Here is a 20,141-nt window from a genome sequence, read left to right on the forward strand (position 1 = left end):
TTTTCCAGCAACACATTTTCAGCTCTGATCTCCAGCATCTGCAGTCCTCACTTTCTCCTTATGAGTAAATGAGCCTAGAATAACACGTTGTCGGGAGATGAAGGATGATACTCTATAAAGATATGATGTGTAATAAAAACTCTTCAAAACCTGATGAAGCAGAATGAATTTGCAGTAAAGTTATATTTTTTAACACATACAATTACTTTGTTTATATCTCACAAATTGAGCCAATGACATTTCTTTGCATTACCAGGCAGAATGTGTTTGTTGCATTTTGGTCACATTAGTCAGACTGTGAGAGTGGAAAGGGAAATAAAAGTATTGTTATTTCTGCACTGTCAGCAGGATGGTAATCTGCTCATGAGTTGTCCCCACAAAATGTACTAGCTGGTGCTCTTTTGACAAACAATTCAGCTTTTAACTTTGTAAAGATATTATTTTTACTTCCGTTATTTTATTTGTCTGTTTGGAGCTTCTACCATTACTATGTTTTACTTACCAGTTTATTGTAGAATGAATCTTCAGTCCAAAACACAAATCTTTAGTTAGTTTTCTTTGTTCAGCTCCTGTGGTTTTCTGAGGAATATAAACCACTAATCCTTCCTTTCTGTGAATTGCTGTATTACTCTTCGAATGATAATCAGCAACTCGTAACAGATATGCAATGTCCTTAAGGTTCATAAGCCAAGCTCAATCCCTATTGTACAATTAAAGGTTATAGATCTTTTCTCATCAACCTGACCAGAGATACTACTACACACCTCTTAAAGCAGGTGTAATTTGAACCCAGGACTCCTGGTCCAGAGGGAGAAATATTACCACTGCACCACATGAGCCCCAGTCAAAGGTTATATATTTGAATAATCTATTTCTTAATGGAAACAAAATACAGAGTGACATTTCAATTTAGTTGCACATGTCTGAATTGTATTACTAAACTCAAACAAACAGTCATAGCTGAAATAGAGACAGTGGGCTGGAAATTCAGCTACGTAGTGCTTTGGATTTTATTTTGGTTTGCAATATCCATGCACAGTTCTGTTCCAAGCACCTTAAATGATATCTTGAGTGGGATATTAGTGCAGTCCCAGAGCTGTCAAAAACATATATACAGCAACAAATTATGATATCAATGTGCAAGTTTTTAAAGACATTTTCTAATCAACCTGTTGAGAGGTGTTATTACACACTCTAGAGCAGATGGGATTTGAAGCCAAACCTCCCGGCTCAAAGGTAGAGACACTACCATTTTGCAAGAGGAGCCCTTCAATTAAATTTTTAATTAGTCTGTTCAGACATCGTATGATGCACCTCTGGAACAGATGGGATTTGAACCCATACCTCCTAGATCAGAGGTAGGGACACCTTAAAATTGATTAAGGGGCTCCTGTGGCACAATGTCTAGTGTTGACTAAACACTAGCCATTTTGGTGCCCAATGCTCCAACTTATGCCCTTTCATAACGCATTTAAAATTACATTTTCAGGCTTTGAGAAGATACATGCTGGTAATTAAGGCTCACCATGCCACTAGTATTTAATTTATATCTGAATAAATCATGTCCTGCCTCTTTCTGGAGTGTTTAATGGATAATTAGTACTTAAGTATTGCGACATTACACCTTCATGCATTTGAATATTAGAGCAGACTGGATAGAATTTCCAAATTTCTGTATGCCTGCATACCAGAAATTGTTGTCCAATTTACTTCATAATTATGATGTGTTGATAGACTCATCATTGTTTCTATGACAAAATCTGAGCTGTTGTCTGCTTCTTTTTCTCACTTGGATCTTAATGATGGAAGGGACAACACATGAAGAAATTTTAGGTTGCTTTAAAGATGCAGTGAATGATTGAAATAGCCAGCCAACTTCCTCAAACCAGGTATGTTGGTGGGCTCAGGAATGGTAAGTTCAGGTGATGGAAATACAGAGCATACATTTCTGGATTGCTAGCGTGAAAAGCATCCTTCAATAATTGGAAAAAAATTTAGGAAGATAGGCAATTCTGGTGGAAGTACTTAAAATGTCAAGTTTAGTGGAAACACAATTGGGAGAAAAATAAAGTTATGAGGTTTCTCATCATGCCACTGGTGTTTATTTGACCCAAGATATTTTTGAATGGAAGGTTTTTTCATTGCTATTTATGTCAAGGACCTAATCATGGTTTTGCATTCTAAGCACAAACTCACTTCTTGCTCATTAGAATATACACCGCATGCAACATTTCTCCAGAAAGTTTCCCTTCTCTCCCTCCAAGACTTCCTTTTGCATTGTTCTTTGTTGGATCAATACAAGTCACAATTTGAGCACTGGGTTAACTGCTTTGTTTTTGTGCAATAGTCTATTTATATAATTCACATCACATTTCACACATTAAGCTAACATATAAATCTATTCTCCATCAACATAACTTTTCCCTTGCATATCTTTAACCCCACAAAAGCTCACTCCACCACCAATATAATTCCTCTGAAATGACAGCAAAATGCATTTCATGCATTGGAGGATCAAGCAGGGGTCAAGGAATGCTCACTGTGCATAAGCTCTGGCTACCGTTGTACTGTGCATGCACAAATTCCACATGCACGTGCTATTGCATGTAACTGGTCAGCAGATGTTCCCAGGATACAAAATGTCCAATTCTGAGAGGTTCCTTCACAATGAGCTGATATGCCCATCCTATATTCATGAAGATTTCTATCCCTGATTTTCCTTGCATCATAATCATTTCTTGAATAATAAATCTGTCTAAAGCTTTGATTATTGAAAGTCATATCAAATTTGGAGAATAAATAACTAAAAACAATAGGATACAGCTAATTCATCAAGTGGTTGATTGGAATGTTACTCACTCTAATTTGAAGAACTCATCACATGCATTTTCTGATTCTAGCCTTGAATTTCAACGTGAGTAATGACATACCCTGGTGAAGGATATTTTAAGAGAGGGAAGTTGTTTTGCTGCTAGAACAGAATTTACAGAAGGGGAACTTGATGTTCAGTCATAACTATGTTGCATGTAGTTTATTTGTCCCTTGTTTAACGTCACTGTTGTTCACGCCAGTAGTTTACACTGCTTCCTGAATGTGTTGTGTCATTAAGAGACAGAAATTAGAGAAGTGGAGTTCCGTAACAACTGATACTTGTATAGTCAACAGATTTTAACTTAGAAATTGGATGTAATAATATCTACAAATATTCAGTGAAATCTACAGAAAAGCTATTGTTGACTATGTAGAGGTAATTGGTTTAAAATATATACTCTTTATGCATTTGGTTTTGTTGGAATTCATAGCTTGTGTTGAACTTGTCAAACTCAGCTTTAGTTCAGCTACAGAGGAGTTGTTGGGTGCTAAAACAGAATAATGACATTTTGATTCTTTACAGTGCTTGCTAATCGACTGTGAATATTAAGTCAACCTCGCTGCCATTGTTATAATTTAAAACAAAAGCTATTTCTTGGAATGATAAAAAGCTACATGTCTGTGACTGAAGTATGTTCACTTCACTTTTGGTTCAAAACAGGTATAGAGGTTGTTTTATTGAATTTATGGATGCAAATGTCAATGGCTTAGAATTTGCCTGGTTGAGTGAATGAAGCATATTCAGCAAATGTGTAGCTGACTGAGGTGTAAATGAAGGAACATCAGGTAGTTATTATTACATGGAAGTTTTGTTTCTGGAGTTGTGTGAATTCCTGTCGAAGGTGATTGATGTTTTCATGTTCTGACTTGCATCATAAAGAAATATAACCCTGAGGAAAAGCATTAATGTATCTCCAACTTAAGCCATCACCTGTAGTGTTACTGATCTATTCATAGTTGAACAGCCTGCCAACTCTCATTATCTGGACTTATGTTTGACAAATGCCCACTTGGATGAAGTTCAGGATAGCTGTTTACACCTGTGAACAATATATCCACAAAAGTTGATTTCTTCTGGATACAGGATGTGAGTAATTGGAGGATAAAGAAAACCAATAAAATACCAGAAGCTGAAACAACTTCAAGTGAATTTCTACCCAATTGTCTTATTGATGTAGAACCAAACCATCAAGAGCTAGTTATTTAGACAAAAAGAACTTTTTAAAAATTTAGTAATGGGGCATGGGTATCACTGGCTGGGCCAGCATTTATTGCCTATCCCAGGTTGCCCTTCAGAAGCTGCCTTTTTCAACTGCTGCAGTCCACCTGCTGTAGGTTGATCCTATTTCTCAAATTCAAACCTTCACATGAAATTATTAGTTCCCAGATGCATATGAAATAACGTAAATTGATATTAAGCATATAAAATAAATTTAATTATTGTTCTGAGGCAAACATGCAATTATATAACTGATAGAATTTTAGAAATACTTTGCTGATCTTGTGTTCCCTTTAATGAACCATGCTAGGGCAGAAAATGGGTCAGGAGATATTATGTGTGCTGCAATGTCAAAAACTCTCCATCCATACGCATGGCTGCTAGCTAGCAGGACTGGGATTGGTGAGTGGTGATTGTATTTCAGAAACCAAAATATACTGGAGGTTTCCAGTAAAAACCTAACACCTGAAATCTTTAAAATGAGTTTGAATATATACACATTAAGAATAACTGTTTGAAGGAGATTCCATGTCAAAAGCTCTCGAAATTTCAACTCTATGTTCCTTTGCAGTGTAGAAATACAGGTTCAATTTTCTGCCCTACATGTGGAGTTCTGAGAACAGATCACCCATCTGCCACAGATAGTAGTGATTGTATGTGGTTGTGAAGAAGCAGAAGAAATTAAAGAAATATTTGCCTGGAGTGTCGGAGGCTGATGGGAGAACTTATAGAGGCTTATAAAATCACGGGAGGCATGGGTAGGGTAAATAGACAAAGTCTTGTTCCCTGAGGTGGGGGAAGTCCAAAACCAGATGGCATAGGTTTAGGGTAAGATAGGAAAGATATAAAAGGAATCTAAGGGGCAACATTTTCACAGAGGGCGGTGCATGTATGGAATGAACTGCCAGAGGAAGTGGTGGAGGCAGATAGTTACAACATTTTAAAAGACATCTGTATGGGTTCATGAATAGGAAGGGTTTAGAGGGATATGGGCCAAATACTGGCAAATGGGACTAGATTAGTTTAGAATATCTGGTCAGCATGGATGAGTTGGACCAAAGAGTTTCTGTGCTGTACATCTCTATGACTCCATAACAAGGATAACAAAATGCCACAAAATGAAGTGGAATTATAAAACAGAAGCACAAGATAATGGTTTATAAGAAATGAAGGAATGGCTATGAAAGATCACTTAAACTGCCCGTACAGCAACGTGCACAGCACTAAAATAAAAATGTGTGGTGTTTACGAGGGGAGTGGAGACTAAAGACAATCTTCAGCAAGGAACCAGGTGCAGTAAGAATAACTAAAACTTGACTACTTCAATAACAGGGATGTCAACCAAATATTGCAGGGTACAATATTAATGAGAGAGGATAGGGACAGAAAAAGGGAGTGAGGTATCGATTTTTTTTATTACAAATAACATACTGGGACCAGTAAATGGATAATATCTAAGAGAAGGATAGTGGCAGTTTGAAATAAAAGAAAAGACATTAAACATATGAATAGGGTTATACCTTGTACCATAGAATAGTGAAAAGTAGTAAAGAAATATATCTCAAATATTTGAAATAAGAAAAAAATGAGATAAAAAGCCATATCATGATGAAGAACAAGGGGAATAAAATGGGCAGAGATGAAGTTTTAATAATTGGACATTTCAAATAAAAAAATGTTATGGACATTTTGAAGGAGAGGAAGTGAAAACTTCAGAGTAAAAGAAGTTTTTATAATGTGCAGGACGTCTTCCTTACCCCATGGATTAAAAAAAAAACAACAAAAGGTGGTGGTGGGGGTGGGTGGGAGAGAGTCTTTGAATCTGACATCTAATTAGTTAGAATCTAGTTGCATCGAGATATGAACCCAAGTAGATAAGAGAGGTGAGTGTTAAAGAACATAAGGGCAATAGCAATAATAACAACAGCAGAAGGTTTAAAATCAAATTTGAAATGGACATAAGTACAACAATGGCTAAAGTAATAAATCTTAAAAAACAGATCTTAAGAGGATAAGAATAGAACTAAGGAAATTAAACTGGAAAAGTTACCAACAGATGAAGAACTACAACAACAGTGGAAGAAATTCATAATAGTGGTCCTAAGAGTTCAGGAGCAAACAAACAATCTAACAATGAACTATTATGCACAAATAAAGACAAAAATAAAAATAAAAAAGCATATACTGAGTACCTAGAATACAAAAGAGAGAATTACAAGGATAATGAAGTCAATAGAAACTATGAAATTATTTTCATTATAATTGTTAAGTTTTATTAGGTTATTGTAGTTTTGAATGATAGTTTTACATTTAGAATGAATGGAAAGGGTTATGTGACCTGTCCTGCAGTCTGACAGTAGCCCTGGCTGGTTTGCTATTTAGAGATCAAAGAAAGATTTGGACTTTTTTGTACTGATAAGACTTTGTTTACACTAGGAAACAATGGAAAAAAAATCTTAGTATGGAGTACACTCTCCATCTCCCTGAGTACCAGAAAGATATTGTAGATATTAACTGTAAACAATTTTGCTGTAATCTGTTTGTTTATTTCTATGACAAAAGGGAGTGGGTTTTCATGAATAATTTATTAGCCTTTCTACGTTGATGCAAGGTTAATGATTTTTGTGTTGCCATGGGAAGATGGCCGACAGGCCATTTTGTGAGATCAGGTTACAGGCTTCCTACAAAAATAAAGCAGATCACAGTCACAGCAGATGCCTGTGTGATTAGCAAAGAAAAAAGAATACTTGACTTTGTCAACGACCATGGTTAGACATGGGAGGTAGATGGATGTGGGTGAACAGACATATTCTGCAGCCTTCTAAGGATCTTGAGAGATTGTCCTGTGATGGGCAAGGTAAGCAGAATCATTAAAACATCTTTCGTATTGATGGCTTTAATAAATTATCAAAAACATCAAGAACACACCTGGAAATGTTCATTCAAATTTATTATTTGTGAAAAGATGATATAGTAACCCATTGGAAGCTGGGATTAACTGTGGACACTTACTAAATGGATTGTACTTGTGTGAGGAGTACAGTGTTTGATAAGCGTTAAAAGAACATCATTTTCTAATATTGAAAGTGTAAATTGCCCGAAGAAAAGAAAATACAGTGAAATTGCAATGAGTCAAATTTAGATAACCTATAACTCTATAGATTGTGCCAGTGGGGATGGCTGACAATCAGAAATCGATTAGTAGGGTTATGGACTGGTAACTCTAGTTTAGCCAAACCAGTGCACACCTGTCATGTGACCTTATCAACTAATCAGAGTAGATTAAGGCTATGCTAGTGTATGAAATCATTTGAGATTGAGATCTCTGTTATGGGACAATAAACCCTGAAAAGATGGCTAAATCTGTGAGAAAGTTGAAAATGCTATCAATTGGAAACAAAGTGAAATTGGTATAGTAAGTGGAAAGTTGTTGTAGAAGATGGTGCATCACTAAAGAATGGGAGATTTCAACATTGGGTTGGTCAACTGTTCTGAAGCACAATCTTTGAGTTTGTCAAGAGGGCAATCATCTTAGCAAGGAAAAAGTTGTGAACAGTTGTCTATCCCAAAGTCAAAGAAGCTCTATTAGAGAGGTTAAATGCAGCTTGACCAGAGAACATTTCCACTGCACTAGCTTCCACATGATAAGCACGAAGGGTGTGGTCTGGAATACTGTGTCCAGTTCTGATCGCCCAGTTATTGGAAGGATATTATTAAGCTGGAGAGAGTTCAGAAAAGATTGCCAGGACGTTGCTGGGTATGGAAGATTTGAGTTATAAAGAAAGGTTGGATAAGCTGAGACTTTTCTCATGGGAATGTTGGAGGTTGAGAGGCGACCTGATAGAAGTTTTAAAATATGAGAGGTATAGATAGAGTTAATGGTAGTTGTCTTTTCCCAAGGATGGGGGAATTTCAAGATGAGGTGGCACATTTATAAAAGGGATGAGGGGCAAAAGTTTTACACAGAGGGTGGTTTGCGTGTAGAATGACCTTCCTGAGAAAGTGGTAGATGTGGGTTCAATTTTTAAAAGTCATTTTAGGAATTAATAGGAAAGGTTTGGAGGGATATAGGCCAGGAGCAGGCAGGTAGGACTACTTTAGTTTGGGATGATGTACAGATAATTGGTTACAAAATTATCTTGCGCACTGAATGAGCGTATACCAGGAGACATTTTCAACATGAATGTATTATCATATTTTACTGGATTGTTACTCGCTTAAAGGCAAAACATTCAATGGTGGAAAGCAAAGCACTGTCACTGCTATGTGTACCAACATGGATGGACCCAAAAAGCTGCAGCCTTTTGTCATGTGAAAGGCCATGAAGGCATGTTACTTTGCAAGCATCAAAACACTATCCATGTAAGTCTGAAGCTAACAAAACCACTTGGATGACCTGTAGCATGGATCAGGAAATTGGATCGAATGTATCAATGGAGCAGAAGGAAGATCATCACCTTTACAGACAACTGGCTGGGCACCCTGATCTCACTGGTCTCCAAAGTGACAGACCAATGTTTTTATCTCCCAACACTATGGTCAAGCTCCAGCTAATGGATCGGGGTAATGAGGACCTTGAAAATTCCCAACAATGGCAGATGATTGAGAACACCGATAAGGAGCAAAAATGAAACCCAACTATTCCCTCAGCCACGTTCTTGATGAAGGAGGATGGTGATGGAGACCACAGTTGCCACCTTGTCAGGTTCAATTGGGCTATGTCTGTGCAAGATCCAAATACAAGGAGTAGGGTGAAGCCAACAAATCTGATGATGCCACTCTTTTCCCTTGTCTGCAGGAGGCCGCAAAGAATGTTCCAGCAGAAACATACACCAAGGAAGATGACCCCACTCGTTGCACAACAGAACTGACATTGAGGCAATCAGAGGATGCATATTCTTCAACAAGAAATCTGAGGGCACCAGTGAATATCCCATGCACTCAACTGCCAGTTCCCTCACTGAAGCCACGAAAGCCAGAGAGATGCTCCATCATTTCATAATGCAGCTCAAAAACACAGAAAATATGTTTACACAGCACACTGTGTCACACTTATCTGAAGACAGAACACTAAGCAGAAAAAGATCACTTTTTTTCCAGAACAAATTCCCAATTTTACAATGTTTTTTTCCTTACACAATCAGGCCATTTAAGACGTGAGCAATTTGAAAAGTAAGGACATTTTTCACGTACTGGCTTCATTACTGTTCTCTTTTTATAAATAGATGGAGTGATTGTATAGCCAAGTTGAGTCCACTTTTCCAATACACGATGCGATTCTCAATAGTGAAACTCAAAAGGCCTTATACCTTTTTAATAACATCATTTTGAAGTGTTACCATATTTGTAATGTATCCAGCAAGCTCACAAAAACAGCAAATAAATGAACAGATAATTTATTTTAGGTGTTAATTAACTATTTGCTCAGACACCAGAGAAACTTTCCTGCTGTTCTTTGATCGCTGTTGTCAGATATTTAATGTTCACCTGAGGGGTCAGGTAGAGTCTCAGATTTCATCTCAGTCCAAAGATGGCATTTACAACAGTGCAGCATCGTTTAGCTTGATACAGTGTGAAGTGGCTTTTTTAGACGGAAAGGGCAGGGAGAAAAAAAAAATAAACTAAAGGGTATAATTCTAAAGGGGATGGAGGAACAGAGGAACCTGGAACTATATGTGTACTGTATATGAGCATATTACTAAAGGTAGCAGGGCAGGTTGAGAGAATGGTTAATAAAATGTGTGGGTCCTGTGCTTTATAAACAGGGGCATGGAGTAGAAAAGCAAGGACGATATTGAAATAACTCATTCATAGAAAGTGGGCTTCACTGGCTAGGCCAGCATGTATTGCTCTTTCCTATTTACTCTTGAGAAGGTGGTGGTGAGCTGCCTTCCTGAACAATGCTTGGTATAGGCACATCCACTGCACTGTTAAGGAGGGAATACAACTAGAATACTGCATTATGTCCAGCTCTGGGCACCACACTTTGATGCTTAGGTATTCAAGATAGTGCAGTAAAAGAAATCACAATAATGGTTCCAGGGATGAGGAACTTCCATTATTTGGATCGATTTGAGAATTTGGAGCTGTTTTGATTCAGAAGATTAGGAAGTGATTTCATAGTTGAAAATTTTACTAGATCAAAATGATGAGGTACCTGGATACAGTAAACAGAGAGAAAGTATTCCCATTGGTGGGTGAGAACATTGATTTAAGGTGACTAGCAAAAAAAATGCAGTGGTGGCCTCGGGGGGGAAAAAAAGACATTTTGCAGACTGAGAGGATAGGATCTGGAATGCACTACTAGAAAGTATGGAGGAGACAGATTCAATCACATCGTTTGAAAGGGACCTATTTCTCAAGAAAAAAAATCTGTAGGGCCATAGGGAAAAGACGAGGGAATGGAGCAAGATTCTTAGTTCAGAGACTGAGCATCAGGTCTTTTTCCAAAATAGCACTCAATTTCTAAATGTCAACCTCACTCACCTGGTTCTTCGGTTGCCAGGTTTTGGATGCAGACTGATATCAAGCTGTTCCCCCCTTCAAGGAGAAAGTGAGGTCTGCAGATGCTGGAGATCAAAGTTGAAACTTTATTGCTGGAACAGCACAGCAGGTCAGGCAGCATCCAGGGAACAGGAGATTCGACGTTTCGGGCACAGGCCCTTCTTCAGGAATGAGACAGGCCCTTCTCATTCCTGAAGAAGGGCCTGTGCCCGAAACGTCGAATCTCCTGTTCCCTGGATGCTGCCTGACCTGCTGTGCTGTTCCAGCAATAAAGTTTCAACTGTTCCCCCCTTCAGCCAGACCAAAAACAGACATCAATTTGGGTGGATGGTGAAGGCAGCAGCTTAGAAGGTCCTCCTCCATTAAGTAGGACTTCGGTTCCATTCAGTTCATTGTTATTGTGTATCTTGTTCATTTTCTTGAACCCTTGACACAGCTGTCATAGTTTCTGTATCCCTTCCATGCCTCCCATGCTCCCATTGCCTCCTACATGTCCTTCGAGAGTCCCTGTGCAGAGTCCTTCCGTTAGTACATGCTGTTTTTGTGGACCTTGTTCAAATGATCTATTAGCAGATCTGGCAAGTCTTTGAAATGCTTCTGACAAAATAAGAAAACATACTGTTTGGAGAAAGTGTACTTTATGTCAGACTGGCTTGACATAGTCATGTAACTGTTTCCTCTGCTATATGGCAGCCATTGAACACCTCATTTCAACCATGCTGAGATAGAGTGAATTTTCAGAGCTTTAAGATAGCCAGCTATTGTGAGAAGAACAGCAAGGAATGTCCTGATGAAAATGTGTAGATTTTCAAATCTGTATGAGAGACAGCTAATTGAGAGAAGCAGCAAAGAAGAAGTAAAAGACATTAAACTGCAACTTTGAATTACTGGGTGAGACAAAATGACTGTGCAGTTTCAATTCTATCGTTGTAGAAATGAAAGGAGATATGAGACAGAATTGGATCTTGTTTCCACACACAGTGGCAAAACTATGAAACAGTTAGAGAATTAATTCAAAAGACGATGCGAATTAGAGTAGCAGCCCTGCTATCAGTGCTTGAGAAAGAGTGCTACAAACTGTGTTGCAGCCTAGATTTTGAAGGCACATTTTGAGCCACATACTAATTTTACTTGTGAACAGCTTGTTTTCAATGCCTGACTTTGAGGGAGAGGGAGACCATTGATCAGTATGAGACTATACGTAAGTATCTGACTGAGTGTTTGCACAATTGAAAGGTTAACTCATCAGATAGAGGATTGTATTGGGCAAGAGGCAGATGGGAGCATATCACAGAGAGAAGGGAAATTGACTCTAAAGAAAACTATTCAAGATGAGCAGAAGCTCAATCATCAGCTGACCATGTTAATGGATGAACAGATGAGGTTTTGCTTTATGCTATGAGACATTACAGTCGGATTGAGAATAATAGAGTGGAAAAGAAGAAGGAAAGAAAAGTAGAAAATCGAGGGCAGGATGTAAATATTACAGAGGACATCATATGAAAGAAATTGCAAGAGATTGAATCACTTTGTATGCAAGTGTTGAACTGGAAAGAAGCAAGGCAAATCATGTCAACAAACACTGACAACATTATGACAGGCAAAACTGTGACAGGCAAAACAAAGACAAGCTTGGGAATTCCTGGTGGCCTGGTATTCATCCACTGATTCCATAAACAAACATGTTGAAATAGACTCCATCTACAGACACTACAGTACAAAACTGGAAATAGAACCACCCGTTGTGACAGAGGTAACTATATAAATTCTGGGCAGATCACAGCAACCAGCGCTTCATCTGGAGACTACACAGCACTGAAGATACCATCCAGTTGGGGGAACAAAACATTTGTAAAAAAATCAACCAGCTTGGTTTGTGAATGTTTGGTTAACAGTATGATTGTAGTGAAATAAACTGAAAATTGAGAATATGCACAGATCCAAAGGATCTTAATAAAGCTTTGGGGATATCTCAAAATCCCACACCAACCATTGAAAACATTTTGCAACAACGTGCCAAGACAAAGGTTTTTATTAATGGTAATGTGGACAATTGCTCATGGCAAACAGTTGTCGAAGAAACCAGCAGACTTCTAATTATGTTCTAGATGCAGCTGAAAAGATGCAGATGGTTACGCGTGACATTTTGGAACTTCCACTCCTCTGGGTGAATATCAACATAGACATAGACAGCACAAGATATATTCTTCCCAGAGTGGAAACCAGCATTGATGATCTGTATGAATGTGGAGACAAAATGGAAGAAGCCACCATAGATACGATCAGAATCTAGTGCACCTAGATAGCTCACCAATTAAAACTGCAACTGAATAAGAGAATGATGCAAATAAAGATGTCTTGTTACACCTCACTGAGTTGGCATGCTGCAAATTAAGTCCTGCTATTCCCAGATTCGGCACGTATGTTAAAGATATAAAGAAGTATGCAAAATTTGCCCAACTTACCTGATGTTCAGATCCAAGCTAGCAGAAAGTATGGACCAGGTTTTTGTACTTAACAAGAATTACTATTTAGACTAACTACAATTATGAAGTATTTGCTTATAAATGTACTAGCTAAACTTCCAACCGCTGAAACTCTAAAATCTCCCTCTATATTCACATACGGACAGACACAGATAGGGGTAAAAACATGGGTGTTACAGGTGGTTTAAAGAATAGGGAGTCAGTTCAGTGGTCTCTATTCATAAGATTTGCTGAAATGATTCCTGTGCCGATCTGAACATTGCTTCTCAATGTTCCTTCTCCAGATGCTTTCACTTGTTTGCAGGATGGTTAACATTTATAAATTTATGAGTGAAAATTCAGAAACTTCATAAAGGATTGTAAAATTTAACACAATGCATCATCACAGCACTATCCCATGTGAAATGGAAAGGATGAGGCAATGAAATTTGCCAAAGGAATCATAAAGAAGATAAACAAATGCATTACAAACTTGTACAAGAGCAGTCTTCGCCTCGAGAAATTATGCCTTCTTAAGGCATAACAGGTTATTAGGTCCAAAGATGAATATCACGCTGCACTCAAATTACTTTGCCAATAGCCAAAAATTACTGAAAACTGAAGTAATAACAGACATCAGTAACAAAATCAAGACAAAATGACCAAGACTCAAATTACACAATGATAATCTGCCAGGTAATTGCCAGAATTGAGGTTTGGGTGGAAAGCCAGTCAGCATTCAAGCATTCAATGTTCTCACAGAACATAGAACATTGCAGTACAGTACAGGCCCTTTGGCCCTCAATGTTGAGCCAACTTGTGAAACCAATTTAAAGCTCATCTAACTTATACTATTCCATTTTCATCCATATGTTTATCCAGTGACCATTTAAATACCCTTAATGTCAGCGTCACAGAACATAAAACATTATAGCACAGTACAGGCTCTTCAGCCCTCGATGTTGCACCAACCTGTGAAACCAATCTAAAGCCCATCTTACCTACACTATTCCATTTTTATCCATATGTTTATCCAATGACCATTTAAATGCCCTGAAAGTTGGCGAGTCCGCTACTGTTGTAGGCAGGGCATTCCATGCCCTTACTACTCAGAGAACCTACCTCTGACATCTGTTCTATATCTATCACACCTCAATTTAAAGCTATGTCCCCTTGTGCTAGCTACCACCACCCGAGGAAAAAGTCTCTCTCTGTCCTCCTTACCTAATAATCTGGTTGCCTTGGATGCCCCTATTAAGTCACTTCTTAACCTTATTCCATATAACGAAAACAGCTTCAACTCCCTCAGACTTTCCTCGTAAGACTTTCTCTCCATACCAGGCAACATCCTGGTAAATCTCCTCTTTATCCTTTCCAATGCTTCTACATCCTTCCTATGATGCAGCAAGCAGAACTGTATGCAATATTCCAAATGTGGCCACATTAGAGTGCGACATGAACGCGTGGCTCTGAAACTCAATCCCTCAACCAATAAAAGCTAACAAACCATATGCCTTCTTAACAACCCTATCAACCTGGGTGGCAATATTCAGGAATCTATGCACATGGACACCAAGATCTCTCTGCTCATCCACACTACCAAGAATCTTCAGTACTCTGTATTCCTGTTATTCCTTCCAAAGTGAATCACCTCACACTTCTCTGCATTAGACTCCATTTGCCACCTCTCAGCGCAGCTCTGCAGCTTATCTATACCCCTCTGTAAACTGCAACATTCTTCCACACTGTCCACAACTCCACCGACTTTAGTGTCATCTGCAAATTTACTAACCCATCCTTCTACGCCCTCATCTAGGTTATTTATAAAAATGACAAACAGCAATCGCCCCAAAACAGATCCTTGCGGTATGCCATGAGTAACTGAACTCCATGATGAACATTTCCATTCAACCGACACCCTCCTGTCTGTCTTTTACAGCTAGCCAATTTCTGATCCAAACCACTAAAATCAACCGCAATCCCATATCTCTGTATTTTGTGCACTGGCCTACCGTGGGGAACTTTATCAAATGCCTTACTGAAATCCATATACAGCACATCAACTGCTTTACCATCATCCACCTGTTTGGTCACCTTCTCAAGGAACTCAATAAGGTTTGTGAGGCATGACTTACCCTTCATAAAACTGTGTTGACTATCCCTAATCAAATTATTTCTTTCGAGATTATTATAAATCTTACTTCTTCTAATCCTTTTCAAAAAACTTTGTCCACAACTGAAGTCAGGCTCACTGATCTATAACTACCAGGATTGTCTCTACACCCCTTCTTGAACTCGGGGACAACATTTGCTATCCTCCAGTCTTCTGGCACTATTCCTGTAGACAATTATGATATAAAGATCAAAACTAAAGGCTATGCAATCTCCTCCCTAGCTTCCCAGAGAATCCCAGGATAAATCCTATCTGGCCAGAGGACTTATCTATTTTCACACTTTCCAAAATTGTTAACACCTCCTCATGAACCTCAATCCCTTCTAGTCTAATAGACTGTACCCCAATATTTTCCTCGACAACATTGTCTTTTTTCTGTGTGAATAATGATGAAAAATATTCATTTAGTGCCTCTCCTATCTCTTTAGGCTCCATACACAACTTCCCACTACTGACCTTGACTGGCCCTAATCTTACCCTAGTCAGTCACCTCAACAAATGTCAGCCCAACTGGGAGGCCTATGCAGCAGTTGTCACCTCAATCTTGCACATTAAATATCAAGACCAGAAATACCATGTGTATTTACCTGTGATTACAATGATTAGAGAAGCTGCAGTGGATCCTCATGACATGGATCTCATCAACCTGCACAGAATTTCACAGATGTGTTCTGATACAGAGTCACTGGGACATGTTGAGAGACAGGAGATATAAGAGGGAATAGGCAAGGCCTTTCAAATGTATCTATTAGAACTTCACATCAAGTCTCAAGTACACAAAATAATTTACCTGATGTCCCCACAGCATTTAGATAACCATCCACCTCGCCAAAAATACTATGGAAAGGGGAATTGAAATTCTAGCAGGATTAAACTACAATCTCGATATCCCCTTAAGTGAGCATTAGTTGCAAGCTGCCTTGGTTCCAATTAAGAAATGATAACGGCAGAAACTGTAGGGGATGTTACAAGATGTAGCCCAACACACGTCTCATTGTCTTCCAGACAGTCTTGCTCAGCATCAGGAGATAAGAATTCTTCTACTTTTACACAACTAACAGGGAACTGCTGCAGATTTATAGAATATCATCATTTTCAAATACTATTCCAAACAAAGTAAATGATCAATAGACAAGTTGTGTTTTGGAAATAAATTTGTTTTAAATGAATTTGTTTTTACAATCTAATTGTAAGAAAAAGCAATGTACCATTAAGACTCCTTAAAGCTTCACAAATGCGTTATATGTGAGTTGCAAAGGGATTTGGAAATCATGTGATACCTGCTAGAAGTGGGTCATGATGGAATTACTGATCAAAGTGCTGGAAATTATTTTTTCCTCAGGCTATAATTCCTTTATTTTTTGTTAATGGTATAGTAGGGTTAAATTCACATGAAAACTTTAATCCCTTTGGAAAGCTTATCTCAGTATTTCAGGATTAAAGTCATAAAATAAATTAAATGTCTATCTTTCAAAATTAACAATATATTTTTCACTCATATAATTTGTGTACTCTGGCATATTAACATAGACTTCCTCCTTTCTTTCCTCCACTCCATCAAGACTTGGATGAGAGCACAGGAGATCAAATATTCAACTGTTCCCAAGCTTCCATCAATGCTGATCTATAATTAGCTTTTGAGGGATGCAGAAGAGTGGCACTGGCTTTCTCTCTGGGGGATTCTGAGGAGCACAGACAGTAAACAATTGTAAGCTATTCAACCATAGTGAAGTGCAGAGGGCTGGCTAGGGTAATCGGGTGCAGTTAAATGCATCTGCTCTTCTCCAACAGACACAATTTCTAGCTGTGATCACTGAAGTGTAATCAGGTACAGATTTCAGTCCACTGAAGTCTGTTTTCCCTATTCAGTTGTCCATCCCAATCAAGCTGAAATCAACTAACTCTGAAATTTCAAGCCTATAAGAAACAATGATGTTCAGCCACATATTTGCACATTTCTCTCCCTTCTGTGCAAATAGAGTTATAGGTTAAAAAATATTTGGGATATGGTTCAAGTATTGGTTTATGGTAATGAAATGTTACATTTATGATAGGAAGTATTTGTGATACAAGTACAACAGCCGTATTCACTAATATTAGTGATTATTTTTAAGTTGCTGCAGCTAGGAATTTTTAAGTGGATTGTGGTTTTTAAGTAGGGTACAGGCATGCACTAAAACGCTAAGCTCATTATGCTTTTCTGTATCCTTCTTTGCTCACACTGTTGCTGATAACTTAAACTCACTGGTGTTCATATTGAAACCATTGGATTTGAACCTTATTTTGTTCAAGGAGTTGTTAAAGTGAAAGTTAGCTGGCTCTTTCATTTTATACCTGGAGTATTATTTCTTATCTTCAAGTCACACCAATGGACTGGCTATTTTTTCTTTTTTTGCACACACTTACATATTTTAAAGGGTAAAACATAAAAAATCATGCAAGTCTGAAAGAAAAACAAAATAGTGGAAATAGCAAATCTATCAACATCTGTATATATTTGTTAAAATGCAGTTATAGTTTTCCCCAATGTACAATGGTCATGCTTGGCCTTCAATGGTTCCTTAATTATGAAACGTTGTGAAGCCAGAGATTACAATATAGATCAACCAGAAAACATTACATACTTTCCACTTGGTGACACAGTTATATCGTAAGTTAAGAATGATCTAATTTACAAGTGTGAAATAGACATCTAGGGCCCAGCTAATTTCACTGTGTGCATCATGAAATGAAACAAAAACTATTTTTAATGAAAGAAAGCTGATAATTCTCTTTTGAACTAAAAGGCAAAATGTAAATGTCCTGCTGAGCTTATTTAATCAGAGTGGATGATGTGAAGTGTCCTCAAGGTTAACTTTTTAAATAAATTTTGGTATAAAAGTAAGAGGCCAAAATATTTAAAATATTTCCTAAACGAGGACGGTCATAATCTCAATTCCTTTATTTTCATTGGGATACAGCAGTTTTCTGTTAATAGCTGAAAATTAGTGAAAGGTATTTTTATATCATTGAAAACACTCTGCTCAAAATTTCACTTGTAATCTATTAAAAAAAAAGAGTTCATCTCTATTTCACCCAAAAAGGAATGAAAGAGGCAGAGAATATACCTGTACAAAAACTCTGCCACATACGTAAATAACCTTTATAAAACAGCCATATTACTCTGGTGTCATGTTAGTACTCCTCACAGATGAAATGGAGGTCATTCACAGTTGGCAGCAGCACTACTCATCCTTATATTACACTTAAAACATAGTGAAGCATCAGCAAGTATTTCACAGTGGACAGATCAGAAAGAGATTCATTTGGCAAACTCACTTGCTCAATGATGAATGTTCAATAATAATGAATTAAACCTACAACTAGTCTTAGTGATTTAGCAAGTTTACTTTGGTACTGTTGCCAGCTGTGCTGCATCTGCATGTTGCCAGCTACTGTCACCAATATGGCCCCCAGTACAATACTGGTATGTACATAGATGTACTTTCTATCTGTAAGCTTTCAAAACCTGTTTAAAATTTGACAGGTACTACAAAATAAAATCTGACTAAATTTGAAAAAAAGTTTCAAAAATATAAAATTTATCTTTTCTTCATATATGGAAGGTCTTATATGGTCATAGTTTTACAGAAGCTGACATTTGTACATTGGTGTAAAAGAATAGATAGAGAATTTTGAAAATTGAGATTTTCCCCCGGCTTATAGCACAAATGATAGCAAACCATCATCAGCTGACATGCCAAAGACCAAAAGAACAAGACAAAACTGTGCTTCAATTGCTCTTATTATAATCAATTACTGAGCAGTATACAAATGTATACATAAACAGAAATTGCTGAGCAAACTCAGCAGGTCTGGCAGCATTTGTGGAGAGAAAGCAGAGATAACGTTTCAGGTCCAGTGACCCTCTTTAGAACTGTTATTTCTGGTTTTGTGTCAGTTTTTGCTTTCTGGATTTCCAGCATCTGCAGTTCTTTGTGGACTTTTTTTGTATAGGAATGAATACATTATGTTGCCCAGCATTAACCATGTGGAAAGCCACAATTTCAAATAGATACAACATAGAATATTATTGTGCTGTACAGCCCTCAACTTTGCGCTGATCTGTGAAACCAACCTGAAGCCCATCTAATCTACATTATTCAATGCATATCCAATGACCATTTAAATGGCCTTAAAGTTGGCAAGTCTACTACTGTTGCAGCCAGTGCTTTCCATGCCCCTACTACTCTCTGAATAAAGGAACTGCCTCTGGCATCTGTCCTATATCTATCATGCCTCAAGTTAAAGCTATGCCCCCTCGTGCTAGCAATCACCATCCAAGGAAAAAGGCACTCACTGTCCACACGATCTAACCGTCTGATTATCTTACATGTCTCAATTAAGTCACCTCTCAACTTTCTTCTCTCTAATGAAAACAACCTAAAGTCCCTCAACCTTTCCTTGTAAGATCTTCCCTCCATATCAGGCAACATACTGGTAAATCTCCTCTGAACGCTTTCCAAAACGTCCACATCCTTCCTATAATGCAGTAATCAGAAATGGATGCAATACTCCAAGTGTGGCCGCACCAGAGTTTTGTACAGCTGCAGCATGATCTTGTGGTTCAGAAACTCAATCCCTCTACCAATAAAAGCTAACACCCTATATGCCTTCTTAACAGCCCCTATCAACCTGGATGGCAACTTTCAAGGATCTATGTACATGGACACCGAGATCTCTCTGCTCATCTATACTACCAAGAATCTTCCCATCAGCCCAGTATTCTACATTCCTGTTGCTCCTTTCAAAGTTAATCACCTCACATTTTTCTGCATTAAACTTCATTTGCCACCTCTCAACCCAGCACTGCAACTTATCTATGTCCCTCTATAACCTACAAAATCCTTCATCACAATCCACAACTCTG

General features: G+C 38.0%; 1 protein-coding gene across 8 annotated transcripts in view; it reads left to right on the forward strand.

Annotated features, from left to right (window-relative positions):
* Positions 1-20,141, forward strand: part of fgd4a (FYVE, RhoGEF and PH domain containing 4a) — a 253,803-nt gene that overhangs the window by 148,760 nt on the left and 84,902 nt on the right. The window contains exon 1 of one of the 8 annotated variants that reach the window (XM_043709246.1): positions 3,119-3,247. The exons of 6 other annotated variants lie outside the window; for them this stretch is intronic. Coding sequence is in view for 1 of the 2 variants with exons in the window: in XM_043709241.1 (XP_043565176.1) it covers positions 4,426-4,492 (67 nt within the window). In the remaining variant the exon portion in view is untranslated. Of the gene's footprint in view, positions 1-3,118; positions 3,248-4,422; positions 4,493-20,141 lie in introns of those variants that run through there. One more of the 8 variants, XM_043709241.1, reaches the window with a different exon arrangement.

This window comes from Chiloscyllium plagiosum, chromosome 19, assembly GCF_004010195.1.
Source record: "Chiloscyllium plagiosum isolate BGI_BamShark_2017 chromosome 19, ASM401019v2, whole genome shotgun sequence".
Classification (NCBI taxonomy): Eukaryota; Metazoa; Chordata; class Chondrichthyes; order Orectolobiformes; family Hemiscylliidae; genus Chiloscyllium; species Chiloscyllium plagiosum.